Source organism: Vigna radiata, chromosome 9 (genome assembly GCF_000741045.1).
Source record: "Vigna radiata var. radiata cultivar VC1973A chromosome 9, Vradiata_ver6, whole genome shotgun sequence".
In the NCBI taxonomy this organism is placed as follows: Eukaryota; Viridiplantae; Streptophyta; class Magnoliopsida; order Fabales; family Fabaceae; genus Vigna; species Vigna radiata.
Genome location: NC_028359.1, coordinates 7,843,758 through 7,861,677, shown reverse-complemented (window position 1 = coordinate 7,861,677; position 17,920 = coordinate 7,843,758). Strand labels below are relative to the sequence as shown.

The 17,920-nt window shown below is 33.8% G+C and overlaps 2 protein-coding genes across 3 annotated transcripts; one reads left to right on the top strand and one right to left on the bottom strand.

Moving 5' to 3' along the window:
• The first annotated feature begins 717 nt into the window (after positions 1 to 717).
• Positions 718 to 3,010, top strand: LOC106773236 (hydroquinone glucosyltransferase-like). Its single transcript, XM_014659946.2, has 2 exons — positions 718 to 1,364; positions 2,175 to 3,010. Exons 1-2 carry the CDS (start codon positions 773 to 775, stop codon positions 3,008 to 3,010), a joined length of 1,428 nt encoding a protein of 475 aa, XP_014515432.1. The 5' UTR covers positions 718 to 772.
• Positions 3,011 to 4,028: 1,018 nt separating this feature from the next.
• LOC106774143 (transforming growth factor-beta receptor-associated protein 1) lies at positions 4,029 to 17,592 on the bottom strand. Of its 2 annotated transcripts, none has more exons than XR_002669779.1 (14): positions 16,150 to 17,592; positions 14,464 to 14,739; positions 13,015 to 13,211; positions 12,562 to 12,703; positions 11,653 to 11,925; positions 11,507 to 11,579; positions 11,210 to 11,258; positions 9,741 to 10,026; positions 8,191 to 8,246; positions 6,829 to 6,897; positions 6,616 to 6,727; positions 5,481 to 5,570; positions 4,841 to 4,970; positions 4,029 to 4,400 (listed from the first exon to the last, which is right to left on the bottom strand). XR_002669779.1 is itself a non-coding variant. In XM_014661013.2 (14 exons), exons 1-14 carry the CDS (start codon positions 17,269 to 17,271, stop codon positions 4,308 to 4,310), a joined length of 3,009 nt encoding a protein of 1,002 aa, XP_014516499.1. In that variant the 5' UTR covers positions 17,272 to 17,592; the 3' UTR covers positions 4,029 to 4,307. The 2 variants fall into 2 exon arrangements, 1 of the variants encoding a protein (XP_014516499.1); XM_014661013.2 differs by having other exon boundaries at positions 4,841 to 5,011.
• Between the last annotated feature and the right edge of the window lie 328 nt (positions 17,593 to 17,920).

The window sequence follows — 17,920 nt, the reverse complement described above, 5'->3', positions numbered from 1 at the left end:
AAACTCTAACTTTATTTATTTTTAATATTTTATTTATTTAAGTTAGTGTTGGTTTAGCGCACGTTAACTATAAAAAAAATATTAAAAATAAATAAAGTTAATGTCAACTTAACCAAACCAACAATAGTTTAAATAAATAAAATATTAAAAATAAATAAGTTTAATATTCATTTAATTAAGTTTAATTTTATTTATTTTTAACATTGTTATATTGTTAACCTCTTATAAGTTAATACTAATACAAATATTTGTTTATTGAAAAACTTTAGAAATAATTTTACGTTTTTTTAATTTTTTAAGTTTATGTATCCTACTGAGCAAGCCAACGTTAATATTTGAAAGCTAAATCAATATTTTATTGTAATAGCATCAAAAGACATGAAAATATCAAGCATCATTCTTACTAGGGTGAACTAATTGCACACATTCATAAAATACTGTCAGTTCATTTTTTTTGTTGAAGTTAATCACATTTATTTATTGAAATATTTCTTCAATAACTCCACATTTTCAAAGAGTTCGAATAGAAATGTATTGTAACATAACATATCTGTAGAATCAGTTTCATTAAATTCCACAAACTTTAAGAAAAAATGGCGGTTTTACAATACAATATCTCAAAACTTACACATTACAAGATGTTTCAAACTCAGAGAGAGATAGAGAGAAAGAGATGAGCAAACTGAAGAACTCTTGCATCTCTATAAATTCACCAGCTTTGTCATAAACCATGAATATATTTGTGAGAAAAACTGCATATTATAGGTAATCAATGGAGGTCAAAACTCACATAGCAATAGTTTCAGTTCCAGTATACAGTCATCTACGTTCAATTCTTGAGTTCTCTAAGAGACTGGTTCATCTCCACCATGATATTCATGTCACATGCATTAACCCTACATTCGGTTCACCCTGCAACAACACCAAAGCCCTTTTTGATTCTCTTCCCTTAACCCTAAACCAGATGTTCCTTCCACCAGTTAACTTGGAGGATCTTCCACATGACACTCACCCTGCAATCCAAGTTCAGGTCACAATCTCTCGTTCTCTACCTCTGATCTATGATGCATTGAAGGCACTGCATGCTACTTCAAGCCTTGTTGCAATCATTTCTGATGGTTTGATAACACAAGTGTTACCCTTTGGCAAAGAACTCAATGTGTTGTCCTACTCATATTTTCCATCCACAGCAATGTTATTATCACTTTGTTTGTATTCTTCTATGCTTGACAAGGCAATATCTTGTGAGTACAGAGACCTTGTAGAACCTATAGAGATTCCTGGCTGCATACCGATTCATGGAACTGATCTTCCCGACCCTCTTCAGAATCGATCAGGTGCAGCATATAAACAATTTCTTGAAGGTAATGAAAGCTTCAATCTACTTTTGTTTTCTCTCTTTTATAATGAACACTGATGTATTGACTTGACAATTTTCAATTAGCAATTTCTTATGCAGTAACTATAATAGTCTTTTATTCATGACTACTCATCTATCTGTATTGTTAAACTGAAGTTGTCAAAGTAGTTATTTAAACATCTGTATTTAAGGCTTTGAATGTTTCAGATGGGAATTGTTTCACTGAATTGTAACCAAACATCTATTATATCCTTTATGTAATCTGCTATTGAATATAACATAATAATAGGAAGAAGGATATTTGACACCACCATTTGACAACTCATTTAAGAGTAAAATAGTCACATGAAAAAAATACACTTTTTGTATGGATAGTGATATTTTGACAACACTTTTTGATAACTTTTTTTACAACGGGACACGTGCCATCATTTTATTAGTCTATTTAAATTTATGTTTAAAAAATATTTAAAACGGACTAATCACAAGCTGACACGTATCCGTTGTCAAAAAGTTATTAAAAAAGTGTTGTTAAAAAAAGTTTTTCCTTTTTATTTGAAAAGTAAAAGTGAAAAGTAATAAAAGATACTGAAATGGATGTAAAAGAATTTTAGATGTCAAAAGACCATTACTCTACATATAATCTAATCTTAGATTGTATCTATAATTTTGTATAGGGTTTAGGACACCTCAATTTTTCTGTCACATTTATTTAGTTCTATGTTGCTGATAAAGAAAGAAAGAAAGAAAGTTTTGAATCTTTTGAGTAATGAAACTAATTATGAATATATATGTTAACAACATAATTTTGAAGGCAATGAAAGATTCTACTTAGCTGATGGTATATTGGTTAACAACTTTTTGGAGATGGAAGAAGGGATCATAAGGGCCTTGCAAGAAGAACAGGAGAAAGGAAGAATCCCTTGTGTTTATGCAGTAGGACCCTTTGTGCAAGAGGAGCAATGCAGAGAGGGAAGCAGCAATGACATAAAATATTTGAGATGGTTGGACAAACAACCATGCAATTCTGTGTTATATGTTTCCTTTGGAAGTGGTGGAACACTGTCTCATGAACAGATAAAAGAGCTTGCTTGGGGATTGGAACTGAGTGGCCAAAAGTTCTTGTGGGTGTTAAGACCACCTAACAAGTTTGGCATTATTGCAGACATTGGAGCCAGAAATGAGGACCCTTTTGAGTTTCTACCAGATGGGTTTGTGAAGAGAACAGAAGGGCATGGGTTGGTGGTGCCATATTGGGCTTCACAGGTTGAAATCCTTGGTCATGGTGCAATTGGGGGATTCCTATCTCATTGTGGTTGGAACTCAACACTTGAAGGTGTTGTGCATGGGATTCCACTGATTGCATGGCCACTCTTTGCTGAGCAAAAGATGAATGCAGTTCTGCTGAGTGATGATTTGAAAGTGGCTCTTAGGGTTAGGGTTAGTGAGAATGGGATTGTGGAAAGGGAAGAGATAAGTAGGATCATAAGGAAGCTGATGGTGGGAGAAGAAGGCAAGGAAATTATTCAAAGAATGAAAGTTTTGAAAGATGCTGCTGTTGATGCTATCAAGAATGAAGGATCTTCAACAGTAACCCTAACTCAGTTGGCACTAAAGTGGAAAAGTTTGAGTTTGGAATGCTGCTGTTAATTGAAACTATCTTTGCAGTTAAATAAAAATGGTAGAATAATACTAGGATGATAATGGATTTGACATTCGTTATAAGATACATATTATAAAGTAAAATATAATAAAAGAATGAATTTTTGCAATTTTTTTTTAAGACAAAACAGAAGTAGTTTAAAATGAATGTAAAAAATACGTGCTTTAAAATATTATTTTTTAAATTGGTACATGTATATCTTTTAACTTTTTATGTATGTTTATTATTTAAAAGTATTCATATATTTATTTTTCTATTTAATTCTTCTTAAATTATTTTATATTTTAAAATAAAAATATAATTTTTTTAATGTCAAGTAGGTGTAGAAAAAAATGAAGTGTTTTGTGTATTATCGCCTTTAATTATGATAGAACTAAATATCTCATGATTATAAAAATCAAGATGATACTAACTTAATCATCATTATATTACATTTTAATTATATTTTTTAACTATTAATTATTATTATTATTATTATATATATATATATATATATATACACACCCACACACATCAGTATTAGGAATTCAAAAGAATATAAGAAAGTATGAATATAATGGTTGTAGAGCGTGCTTTTTATTGGAGAGTGTATACTTTTTCATTAAGAAAAGAGGATTTCAACAATTATATTAAATTAAAATATTTTTCTATAGAATTGTTTAATCCAATATTTATTTGAGATATATTGAACAATGTCATTTATAGAAAAGAAAAGTGGGGTGTTTGCAAATGTAAAGTTTTATCTTAAAATTAGAATGATATCATATTTTTTAAATATATAAATAGTGTCGAGTTTAAGAATTGAAATAAAATAGTGAAAATAACAACGTAAGAGAATTGTAAGAGAATCATATACATAATTTAAAATGAATTCCAATTATTTTTCTTTATCCTCAAAACTGATTTTCCTTCACTTTAAAGGTAAAGATTGCAAGATGAGATATTTGCAGACAACTCATTGTCTGTATCAGAGAGATGCAAACATCAGTATGTGGACGTGTGAACTAAAGCAGAAAAGAGCTGATTATTATGGGCAAAAATTTACATTTTACATCATCAAATTTACAAAGAAATTTGCCGAAGGGGGGATGAAGGTATGGAGAGTACAATGGAGAACTCAACAGATATTTACAGATAATAACTATATCAACTTCTACTCTTTTAGCTTAGAATGTTAGAACCTGATCCTCCAAGTTTTGAATGAATTTGGATTGGTATAAGTGGAAGCTGCTTCTGGGATTCAACCAAGCAATACTTGCATCTAGTTACGACATAGTTTAAAGATCATCTACTCACGAGCCAACCCGGTTTAAATAGGATGTCTTCCTTAAAATTGCGGCCTGATACAGACACTGACTCACCTTGACGACGGTAACACTACAAAGGATTGAAAAGCATAAGTGAGAAATTCAAATTCTTAAAGTAGTGCTAGAAAAATGAGGCACAAATAAACAAAATATAAGTCAACAAGAAATATTTATCAATGTTAAGGAAATTTTTCTTCTTTCAATGCATGAACGGTAAACAATGAATTTAAGAAAAAAAAAAATTGTAGCTTAAGTTTTATACTAAACAGATTAGTTAACAAAATAACGGAGCATTACTTCGAGAATGAAATGGATGAGCTCAAGAAAGGTCTATAAGAAATGGAGAAACAAGTTTAGCAGCTACGTTTACTCTGTTGCAGAGGAATAAAGATCAAGTGTCCTAAAAACAAACTTTTGGCAAAAGCGTAGCAAGATTGTGTTGAGACATGGAAGTTTGGGACAAAAGTTCTATTTGAGGCATGAATTGAGAGAAGAGCTCGAGTAACTAACCTTGTAACATACAACAGTGTCATCAGGATACATTGCAAATAGCTTCGTACCAAGGCGTGCATCACAGGAATCACAGAGACTCTCATCATCAATTTGAACATGCCTTGACCTCTCCTCCAATCTTGATAATCTTGCATCAATGTCCACAGCACGAGATAAATTATGCACAATCTGAAAGAATTTCTAACTAAGATCACAAGCCCATAATACGTGATTGACAACAGAAAGAAGAAATCAACCTTGAAATGTCAGACTACAGAGCACAAAGAAAAATTAATCTGGGGAAGATGGCATATAGGAGTTATTGGTAAAATTAGTTTCATTTCAGAAATTACTGAATTTGGTGGTTACATTACATCCATACAAACTGATGCTACGGTAAAGACTATACCAAAAGTATCTCACAAAAAGAAGTCATATTTGTTCTATAAGCATTTAAAAACCAGTTATATTTGCCAAAATCTTGTAGAATGCTCTAAAAAACCGAACTTCCAGAGAAGTTTCATAACGTAGGATTACTGATTATTATTGACAGAATCCGCTACACCCTGAGTGGAGTTTAATATTCTTTCTCTATCACGTAGAAAAAAGACCTGAGATTAGAACAATCTATCCATCTGGAAAAAAACCATCTAAGTACCTGTCCTTGACGATGATGATGAACTCTGGCCCTGAACATTCTTAGTAAAGTATCAGAAGCAAGTTGAAGTGGCATATCTGGAGATAGTTTCTGCATTGTAAAACCACAACTTTAAAATTAAGAACAACTCTGACATGAATTAAATATAGTTAAAAAATGACAAACTGCATTTCAATAGATAGAGTCCTTTAATTGCAGAGAGACACATCCATCACTGACAATTACAAAACTTAGCATTTTCAATATGCCTACGGAGTGGCTTGCGCATGCAGCTCCATTGATTAATTTATAATATAACTGTTTCATAAAAAATAATAAAACTATTCATGAGACATCACCTAATAGTTTGAGGTTTGGGATAGTACACCATTGATATTGGTATTAAAGACCCCATGACAAACACTCAAGAATTCATATGTTGCAACCGCTATTTTTCTACACAAGTGTTGAATTTCAACATGATCTGAGTCATACAATTGCATTGTTCGATGTCCCAACATCAAACCCAAGATGATCTTGCATGTGGAGGAACTTTCAATACAACCATCTATATGCCTTCACCTAAGAGGTTATTGAGAACAACATTAGAAGAGAGGAGGTAATACAACCCTTCAATCCTTACCAAAGGGCTGAACAAGTTTAAAACCTTATGGCTTTATATTGGATAATCATTTTTTTATATTCATAATCTAAAGGAACTCTTCCAATGTAAGGAATCAACCCAATTCAGAGAAGCCTTTCAAGGTCTATACCCATAGGCCCAAAAGGAAACTTGTGTCTATTCAGAATTAGCTATTTTAGGGAGAAGGAAGTGAGTTCAAGGAGAGAGAATTCTGTTATAGGGGAGAGAATCAGAACTGAAGGAGACATTGTGGAATTGGGAATTGATTGGAGTCCAAATATATCTTGTCTTGGGGAAGAGCATTGCTCACATTCATCTTTATATTTTTCCTTATTTGCTAATTAAATACAAATCATGGCATTATCTGTTAGGATATTCCTAACAGGTACACATATTTTCTTGTTAACAGATCCTTTATGCATTTGCAGTGGAGTAGGGTGCAAAATATGCACAGAGCAGAATATAGATATTGCGAACGATTTGATTCAAAACTTAGTATAGTGAGTTTAGTACCTCTAAAACTTGCAACGGATCTAATGATTCTCCATGATTATGGAGTAGGCGAACAGCAGCAGTAAACATGGGATCCTTACCATCTTGTGGGTCCAAATACATTTCAAGCAACCTGAGGACATTAAAAACAGAGCAAAAGAGCATTAAAACAAACTTGTTAAACAATCTCAGCATAAATAAAATAAAGTATTAAAAGGGTAAATCGAGACAAACTGCATGTATGCATCAGCCCTTCCTATCTCAGCACAATACTGCTCAGCAGCTTCACTGTCTTCAAGTTTCCTGGGAGCCAGCATATAATAATAATAATAAATAATAAAGAAAAAAAAAAACTTCTTCTTGATTTTAAGACATTGTATGCCAATTGGTTTTTCTGTGTGTGTTTAACCTTGTTCACATTAAACCTCACATTCCTAAATCTATGAGAAATTCAACTGTTTGCTAAAATACATATCCAATGGAACCATGCTGATTGCAGAAATCCCAACGTTAGACAATGACATTAGTCTACATAGAATATGGTAAATTTATATCTCCCAATGCTTTTCAAGGTTTTTTCTTTACAAATTATTATGATAAAAGGATAAATATTTTCTAAAAGCATAATACATATTCATGTTTTCTATTTTGTCTACAACAACCAAGCCTTATCCCACTTAAAGAGGACAGTCAAATATACGGATAAAACATCCTCTTTCATCCCAATCAAAAACAAATTTTTCAATGAATCAAATTATTGCAAGGTCAATTTTAATCACATTTCTCGCTAGTATACATAATAAAATCAAGATTCCAAAATCACAGCGTTTGAGATCAAAACTCGTCCAGCTCCAAAAAGGTAGTGCAGTCCAAAGATGGAATCAAAGTTCAAAAAATACAAAATATTACTCTTTGAATGTCCATGGGCTATTGATCACGAGAAAATCCCAAATTTTTTTTGCCTTTTTTGGTCTATTTATCACACTTCTATTGCAACAAATTACCCTAATTCTTCCTTTGGGTCTGTTCTTCTTCTATTCTCATTGTTTACTAGTTTCTATCCTAAAAAATGCACACGGACGCAGTACTATTTACTAGAGTTGTCTTGCTTGGATCTATTGGGTGTTGGTTTTTTCTATATTTGCTATTACTCCTTTCATTCCTATTTATAAGATCCTTTCAACAAATTCACACTCTTCAAGAAAATTAGTTAAAAAAATAAATTGGTGAATAATTTGTATTGTTGTTTCAAAATTAACCTTGTATATTTAAAGCTAAAGTAGTTGAGTGAGACTTTAATATAAATGGGTATTTACATTCTCAAATCAGAATAGAAAAGAGAAACCTTAGATCAAGCATTTACGTATTCTCTTCTGAGTCTCTTTGCATGTCATCCCAGTAGATTATGAGTAAGCTAGTTTGTTTTGAAATATTTAAGCTTGAATTCTGACGTTTTTTACTTGTTTAACCTTTAGAGATTTAGCATTATGACCTTGTAATTTTCCCATTTAAGTAAGGGTTTAACTTGTACTTTCATAGCTTTGACTGAATTTATATGAAAGCTAGTGCAAATTTTGAAGCTAATTCAACACTTACAAAGCCAAAATTTGGAGGACCAAAGTCTCCTGCCCCAGTCTTCTATATAGAATAGCCTGTCAAGTAAAGAAAAAATACGTAAAGAATGTTAATCATCCTGTTAGAATAAAATCGCCGGTTACAGAGTTCTAAGGAATTAGGTGACATAATCTGGAAAACTAGGATGATTGATTCCTAATTATTAGGTGTATTTATTATAATTGATTCTATATTATGCTATATATACATGATATGTGGTCTGCATTAGATACACAATTCATTGAGAACATATACAATTCTATATAGTATCAGAGTCATTGTTAGAGCCTATTCTATTAAAATATATTGTTATTTCCCTTGGGTGTTTCATCTCAGTTGGTGTCAACTTAAAATTGGTTCCATTTTTGGCCTGCACCATTCGACATCTAAGACTTCTCCTTCCACAACTACACCTTCTCAGTGCGTTTTTATCCTCCATAGAAGTCTTCATCCCCTTCAGGCCCATCTCCTGTACCCTCATAGGTGTATCATTGTCGTACTCGTCCAATACTGACGTACATAGCTCTAACAACACCATATACTAACCTTTGAATCCAACTCCTTCTCATCATCGGGGCATGTCTCCTCAATGTGAGATTACCATTATTTTTCGTAAAAGTATATGTTGGTTGTACTTGTAATCTTTCCCCTCATTATACTTTTTTTAAATTTATCACTATTTTCCATTCCTATTATTCTTCCTTGTCCTCAGTTTATATTCCTAAGAATGCAAATGATAACTTTGCTCATCCAGAATGAAAACAAGCTATGATAAGCGAGATGTCTACATTACAAAGCAGTGCGATCAACACAAATCAGGAAAAACGAATCATTTTAGACAAATTCCACCAAACAATTGAAAAAATAAAAAATGTGGAAGGAGATAAGAAGATGAAGAAAATATCACAATCAATATTGATTGATAAATCAAAGGAAGATTTGTCACCCTAAATTTCCAATTCAAAGATAAAAAAACAAAAACTTTTTCACAATAACTCAGGAAGAATTTATCTCACATAGCAAAAAGCTTCCATATCAAATGAGTCAAAACTTACTAAAGTTCTATTTATTCTATGGGGACCTAAGACTACAAGGGAACTTGTGGCGTGGGGGTAGTGGCATGGAGTATGAGAAGTTGTGGCGTGGGATTTGTGGGCACACTGTGTTCTAATTAGCAGAAATATTCACCAGGTCACTGAAGGATCAATTAGCAGATATATTTACAAAGTCACTAAAGGATTCTCAAATAAAATATATATGTAACAAACTTGGTGCATAACCTACATGCTCCAGCTTGAAAGAGAGTGCTAGAATCTCATAAATACAGTAACAGTAGATATTAGAATGAATTCACTTGTTTCTATATTTATATTATTAACCTAAAATAGGATAACTGAATATTCTGTAATTATATCTTCAATATGTTGTAATTATGTTTTTTCTCTTGTTTATTTCTCTCTCTCTCTCAATAATTACAAAGAACCATTAGCATCATGTATGCCCAAGAAAACAGTCAAAAGTTTCAAAATTACCTTCTCTAACCACAATTCTGATCCTTCAATCAAATAAAGAACTTCTTCTGGATCATACAAGTCTGAGGATTGCAAAAAAATCTGCAATCTTTCCCTGACAGGAGTGTCAAAGATTGAGTTTTTGGACACAGCCAAACTTCTTGTCTCCGTATTTTCACTATCCAGATTCTTAGAGATATTTTCAGATTCAAAGACTTCAATTGCTGATTTGGCAAGTGAGAGGGCATACAACGTATGCAACTGTGTATCATTACAGTCCTGATCTTCAATCAACCACTGGAGATACCTAAATACAAGAACCGAGCATAAACCAAAGTATTAGAATTTTAATAAAAAAAAAAAAAATTATCTCAGTCTATTTCCTACTTACTGAGGAAAGTGAAGGCTCCTTCAGGTTCAAAGCTTATATTAAATTGTCTATATTTTACAAACAAGAGTTCATTCTTGATGTAAATACAAGATACCTAAGGTTGTACTTTTTCCTTCCTTCTAGAATTCTAAAAACATTTTTTACTGTTGCATTCATCACTAGACTTCTTTTCTTTTTTTTTTTTTAAAATGCTAATAAAATGGAGGTTTAGAAAATTTTGGAACTCCGGCTGCATTAGTGATAAGATGATTCATGACATGGATGATGGTACTATACAACTTCCAAATTGATTATGGGGAACAGAATAAAGAAGAGAAACAAGACAAGGGATTCTCCTTCTAAATATAGAGTTTTGTGAATATAAAAATTTAAAAACTCTATGAATGCAGGTCACTGAAGCTCTTCTCTATATATATTGAGTTTTAATATCTTGGAGGCAAACAGAGTCAGTTTACCTTATTTGGGAGTGACTCAGAGGATTTCAGGCGGGTATGATTTTTCCAATGAGCATGCATTAAATCAAAAAGGACTCATTACTATACTAGATTAAAAAAGCATACCAGATTTGGATTCACTGCTATACTAGATAAATCAGAGCATGAATTACATTTAAAAAGCATGGCACATCAGTCGTCCAGGAGACATTTACATTTTTCAACCATCATGAAAACAGAAGAGAATCACAAAAACATTGTTAATCTGTTTTTTGGATTCTATGGGATCAGTTTTGTAAACAAATTTAAAATATTAAATAGATTTTGAATGAGAAACATTTTTAAAACTAGAAAGAGAGAAGGCACCAAAACAGGTGCCGAGCAACGATGAGATGTGATGAGCAATAGTAACTTAATATTGACACTATCTATAGTAATAGTTCAGGAAATATAGATGTAGCCTAACTAATGTAACATTTTCTAACTCTAATCAGTGGTTATGTTTATTATATGGTCAGCAAAACATGAAAGGAATGAAAATGAAATAAAAGAAGAATTAATAACTCTATCAAATCCTTCAAATCAACAATCATAAGCATCCTCATAAAATTCTTAGACATCATAGTTTTGCTAGTATACTGCAGACAGAAAACACAACGGCATACCTCTGTAGAATTTCTACCTTCTGCGGATCAATGGTTGTAACAACTTCATCTGTAGAGTGAAAGGAATAAAACATCACTGATGGTTTCAGAAATATAACAAACTTAACAAAAATAAAAACATAACAATGACTATCATATTCGAGAACCTTTTGGCAGAGTATATTAGGCATTGGATGATAATATTCATTAAAGCAACTACTCCAAACTAGTCATAATTTACATTTCTCAATAAAAAGTATCAAAGCATAACAATAATCCAAATAACGAGCACAAAATTCTCATGGATTCAAGGCCAACCAGGAGAAAGATGGATCTCTCGTTTCTCTGAAGTTAAAACTTTGACTGCAAGAACCTGGCTAATATCAGCAATCTGAAATGAAAATGAATAATGATCACTTAATCAGATTATCAAGTTGGAACAACAAACACCTAAACACTCGTACCCATCCTAGATGCTGTAGAATCAACTCTTGATCAGAAGATTCCTCAAGAATCTTTGATGCTTCAGCTGCAGCAATTGACCTGCCAGAAATGAGGCTTTCCCCACTGTCCTGCGTGCTATTCTCCAAAGCAGGGTCTTTCCACAGGCCAGATGAATAATTTCTTGCAAGGATGCGCCAAATATGCACAGCTTTTGAGCTCATTCCTTTACTTGCACACAAGAAGGCAAGTGTCCGTAGGTGCCCAGACTCTTCTAACATCTGCTCCAATTCCTCCTGAAAGGGAAATGCGTTCCATAAGGTCATTTTTCAAGCAACCCCAGGTAACTCCCATTATTTCAAGCAACCTATGTTTTCATTAAAAGGCAGCATAGATTTAGAAAAGGGAATCTTCTCATTTCCTGTTCATTCTTGCAGTTGACATTCAAAGAAGGTTAGGTTTGTGGTTTCTCGTGTTCATTTTGCTATTGATGCTATTTTCTTTCCATAGAGCTTTAAAAATAATCATATCAAGAACAAGAAAAAGTAATTCCTCAAATCTACATTGAAATAATATCTACAACTCCATTTACTACATATTTTTTACATTGCTAATTAGGAAAAAGTATCAAAATCATTTCAATCAAATAATTAAATACATGTTAGAATAATGTTCAGTTCATGTATTATATCTTAAATGCTTAAAATTTTTAAGAATAAGTATTTTGGAAGTAGCACCCATTCTTGAGTATTTAGGAATCAATATTATAGATACAGATGTACTGCATAATCTAAGCATCATTCAATAAGACGGTCAATTTTTCACTTAAACAACTCCATGCACCTCCCTCTATTTCTCTCCTGTAAATTCAACAATTATAACATCCAGAACTCAGATCTTATGTAAAAACAATAACAGTAATTTGCACGTACCACAACACACCAGTTTGTAGAAGATGCCAGCCTCTCCATGTCCTCAACACAATTTAGAGCTCTATAGAGATACATTAGTAGAGTGTCAACTCCCTCCCTGACTGATTCTGTTAGGTCTTTTTCTCGACAGGCCTCCAAATACCTAAACACAATATTGATCAACAAAGATGGTTACAAAAACAAGTCAAAGTCCATAACAACAGATACAAGAAAGCCTCCACAAAAATTATTAATATATGGCACAATTTTGAAATGAGACTGAAACCCAAATTCAGTATATTCCGATCTTCTTCTATGCAAACTTTCCTTTATAATCTGCCAAAAGTCCTGGTACAGGGTATAGGAGCTTTTTGTAGGAATCTGTATTGTACTAAATTACCATAGTCTACAGGAATATAATCAACATCCGAAACTGAAACAAATAAGTGAATAATAACAAAATTGAAGTCAGACCTACTAATGTTCTCGATTGCTGACTTCAACAAATCAGCTCTATTCACTGGATTGAGAAATAGATCATTATCTACTATTGTTTCTACACCTGCTTTCCTCAGAAAAGAAGCTCTTTGGATTGTCATCAAGCCATCATCTATAACATCTTCAAGGGGGGCTGGTGGAGGATGCAAACCCCAATACCTATTCCTAGGAACCTACAAAAGCCAGTTTGAACATCTGTACCACATTCATACAGCACAAATTTTAAATAGTTGAATAATGTATATGTATTGAGGACAAGTACCACATTTCACAATATAGCCCACATGACCTAATAGAAAAATTAGTAGTTACAGTACATTTGATTGAAATTAATTAAGCACATCAAATTGCCCAAGGTATCACAAGAGTGAACTTCAACCATTATGAGTGTGTTAAGCAAAGCTTTTTCAGCTAGCTTTTGGCTCATTTGACTAGCTTATTTTAATATTAAACCTATTTGATAAAAGAACTTATTTGACTAGCTTGTAGTATTTTGCAGCATTTTTCTGAAGTGCTATCCTCTCAAAAGCACAACTACTTTTGTAAAACCTCTAACCATGCCACAAGCGCAAGAAACATAGCAGCCATGATAGTCACTTCAACAGTTAGCATATCAAACGAAAATTAGGATAGCAGAGCATGGATCCGCCATGTAATAGCACTATAGAACCACTGTTGCTGCTATTCAAATTCAACAATACTTTCGTGTACGCACTTGCACATAGATATTTTGCCAAAAACATTGCATACCACAAACATAAGTCAGCAACACAAAGCAGCCACTCCCAAAAACACTATAGCAGTATATTAAAATTTTAATTTAGATAGGCGTAATCCAACCCCAAAAGCTGGTTCACAAAATGAGGGTTGCCCCAAATATCTCGACACTATTTCTAGTCAATGTAGAACTTGGCTTTTTCCCAAGACAGGATGGCATATAGCTAGATGGCTACTGTTTTAATATTATACTAAATAACCAACTTTTAAAATTATTATTATTATTATTATTATTATTATTATTATTATTATTATTATTATTATTATATATTACTTAAATATTATTATTGTGCAAATAACTTTACAGATTTTAAGATCTAAATATTTTTAATATTATTATTGTTCTAAAATATTTTGCTTAAAATATCTCTATTTAAATTTGAATAGAAAATAAATATTGAATATTGATTTTTTTCTTCCAAATTTTTATTAGAAGGGATTGGAAATTGATATATGAATAAGGATCTAAAAGTTAAAAGTAAGGCTCTGGACAACAGTTAAAACTGACAATCCAAACAATGGTTAAAATATAGGTCAAAAACACTATCTTGTCTCAAAACGAAAACAAAAGGTTGCAAAGTGGAAAATAAAACACAATTTTGAAACAAAGCTTAAGGCAGTGATATGAATAGAGAAAACACAATGTACCAGTAAGGACCACCGATTTGGATCACGCATTATAAATGGGAATACTTCAGAAGGTTGCATCGTGTCAGAAAGCAAGAAGTGGTCCACTGCTTCTTTAAAATGCAAGTCAAAAAGCAAGAGGAATCCCACTTGAGCATGAACAAACGACAGCAAATCTTTTGACATTTCCCCTTCTGACTCAAGCTCCTCCACCAAGGATATGGCTCCCTTATAGTTCTTCTTCCTCAGAAGGTCTTTTATTTGTTCTACAGAAGGTAATTTCTGATAGCACACTACCTAGAAATACATGTAAAAAAATTAAATACTTCATTGAGCTAGGAATACCACAGTCCAAATTATTTTTAATTTAACAACAGAATAAATTAACACAACATAGGATCTAATAAATAATTGAGGCATGATCAACAGTTAAAAATTTAAATGACATTAACAAAACTACAAGCAATAGAATAACAAAAAACCAAACAATATCACTTTGCATCACAAGGTCCCTATTTTGCTGGCATTTACAAATCGTTCCTGGTGCAGACACGTTGGAGCACAGAACACTCCAAATTACAACACTTGGCTTCAACTGAATAGTTGTTAGCTGTAGTTAGTTACAATTGAACAGTTGTCAATTGTAGGTCCTTACAAATAAACAGTTGTCAATTAATTAGTGTTTCCTTTGTCCTTATAAACATGTGTTTTGCAACAAAGGTTTACTGAGTTTTGTGTCTTTCACTCCAAGTAATAATCACTCCTGTTAATTCAATATGTTATCCGAAGGTAGTTGATCCTCGTTCATGGCTTCCATCAATCCTAACTCCTCATATCCTTCTCCAAACCCTACTCCACTAGGAGATTCTCAATCATCTATCAGTATTTTTACATCAAATTACAGAGCAAATTGATAAAAAAAATAACTGTTTTGTACAGGTTGAACATGTGAGTAAGGCACATTCTTTGCATCATTTCATGATTGCTCGTCAAATTTCATCAAGATTTCTTACAGAGCAAGATCATGTTCTTAATAGAATTAATACAAAGTATCTTTCATGAGAACCACAAGATCAATTGCTTATTGTATGGCTTCAGTCCTGTGTTTGAGCATTCTTTGATCTGATCTCTCCTCTATTCTCACCTAGTTCAACCATGTCCACACTGAAGCCTTCATGTTTGCCTTTGTTCTGATCTTGTATCGGTGTCTATGTTCACGTTTTGTTTTGTCCATCAGCCACACACCTCCTTTTGTGCTGGATGACATACTAATTTTACACTATATAAAAATTATGTATTTATATGTTGACCTTTTTATTTAAGCAATGTAGTGTGAAGCTTAATGAGGCTAAATTCATTAATATAACCTAGGACTAAAATCAATTACAGGCTATTAAGCACCTATACTTGCATTTGGTTTATGCATCCAACACAAATATTCTCATAATTCACCTATATGTATCTAGGAAGTATCCAAGTCTTTAAGGTGTTAAAAACCAATACAGTAAACTATGAGACAGAAGGAGGCACGTAAAATTGCAGTCCTTATTATGAGCTACTCCATATTCAGATCACCCCAACAATCAATTATTCCACATGCACCAAAAAATCAAAAAAGTAAACCGACCGTCCAAGCTAATATCACAAGTACATCATCAATCAACTAAATTATGATCTCAACGGCACTAGACTCAAACTACAACATACCTTGGTAGCAGTGGCAACAACAACAATCCTCCCATCCCTATCTTCCTCGCTAGCAACAACGCATCGCCCAACTCCTTCCCCACCAAACGGCAAAACCTGAACACACCCACCATACCTCTTATGATACAACTCAATCTTCCCATCACTCACCACAACCACATAAGAACCGATCTCTCCAACTGAATCCAACCCATGCCGGAACACCAGACTCCCTCCCACCGGCTGCCCATGTGCGTCAACAATAACCCCCACATTGTCCACCAACAACAGCACCCTCCACTCCTTGTGCAAAAGCTTCAACCTTGGCGGCCGCGACACATCCGGAAGCGAGAAGATCACACTGCTCTGCCCAGTTACACAAGAAATCAAACTATACCCATTTACAGTACCAACAACAATAGAATCATTAAGCCACACCATGGCACTAACAACCCCATCAATACACTGAATCTCCTTCAAAACCACAAGAGAGCCACCACCACCATCATCCCTCTCATTTTTCCCATTCCTATTCCCCAAGACAAGCTCCGCAAGAATCAACCTCTTCCCAACAACAACCGCAAAAACACAACCACCCTCACTCTGCATTTCACCCTCCTTCACTGAGTTCATTCTCAATTTCTGAAACAACCCTAACCCCGAACCTAGCCCCGAACCCGAACCCAAACCCAAACCCAAACTCTCGGATTCGCCGTTCCTAAACCTCCTCCTCGTGACCAAAGATACTCCCTTCGAGAAACTCAATTTCGAAGCGCGATTCGAGAGCTCCGAGTCCACCAAGAACAAAGCCCCATTGGAGAGCAACAGAACCTTCCCGAACTCCTCGATCACCGAAATGCACTCGACTGCGGCGTCGCTCACCGAAACGCTCCGCAGAAACGAGAGCTTCCGCAGAACGGCATCGTTCGGGGCGCCGTCACCGTCGTCGGTGTCCGCCGATAGGGAGAAGAGGGTTCCAGAGTTAGTTCCGACGTAGAGGACAGTAGAACGATCCCGTCTCGCATCCGGCAGTGTGGCAAGTGCGAGCGATCGAATAGAACTGGCGCGTGAGTGGGCGGTGAGGTCGAACTGCGCGTGTGGCTCCAGAACCACCCGAGCCATGCTGCTTTCAACCTTCGACATTCTCCAATGTCTCAGCCTTTCAGAGTTTCGTGTTCAATTACAGCGGAAGTAACTAAAAGTGAAAATCACCCAAATTTTAAATAAATAAATAAATATTCACATAACTAAATGTGAATATAAAAACACTGTTTCTGAATCCGGCATCGAAAATTCTCCACCTAGCGGCGCCGATACCGTCGAAAATATTCCGGCAGCGGCGGCGGTGGCCACGGAGGTTCCGTTCTCCCACGAGCTGTCTTTGTCCGTGGTGCAACTGCTCTCGGTGGCCGGAGCTTTTAGTCTAGAAGGAGCTGAAAACAAAATTATCTAAAACACGCTCCATAGAATTGTTTTTCTGTTTTCTTTTTTACAATATATACACTTATAATTTTGCAATTCCGGTTTAAAATAGTATTATTTTACAGTAATATGAATTTATTATATAATTTATATTTTATAAGTTTTATTGTGTCAATTGCACAGGCTAAATTAAAATAAATCTCTCTTTTTATTATAAACTTATATAAAAATGTTGTTTTAATGAACTGAATATTCATTGGAAAAGATTGTTGAAAGGTAAATTAAAATGATTTTTTATTTAGAAGATTATATAGATCAAAAAATTTAATTAAATATTTAGTGGACTAAAAAAACTCAAATTTATTTATCG

Bases quoted from the DNA above. Each gene is read 5' to 3' on its own strand.
- LOC106774143 (XM_014661013.2), bottom strand. From the start codon at position 17,271: ATGTCGAAGGTTGAAAGCAGCATGGCTCGGGTGGTTCTGGAGCCACAC. The intron at 10,027-11,209 runs GTATGCCGTTGT...TCTTGTATTTAG, and splicing joins AAGGTAGAAATTCTACAGAG to GTATCTCCAGTGGTTGATTG. The intron at 8,247-9,740 runs GTAATTTTGAAA...TTTACTTGACAG, and splicing joins CAGAATTGTGGTTAGAGAAG to GCTATTCTATATAGAAGACT.
- LOC106773236 (XM_014659946.2), top strand. From the start codon at position 773: ATGGAGGTCAAAACTCACATAGCAATAGTTTCAGTTCCAGTATACAGT. The intron at 1,365-2,174 runs GTAATGAAAGCT...ATAATTTTGAAG, and splicing joins ATATAAACAATTTCTTGAAG to GCAATGAAAGATTCTACTTA.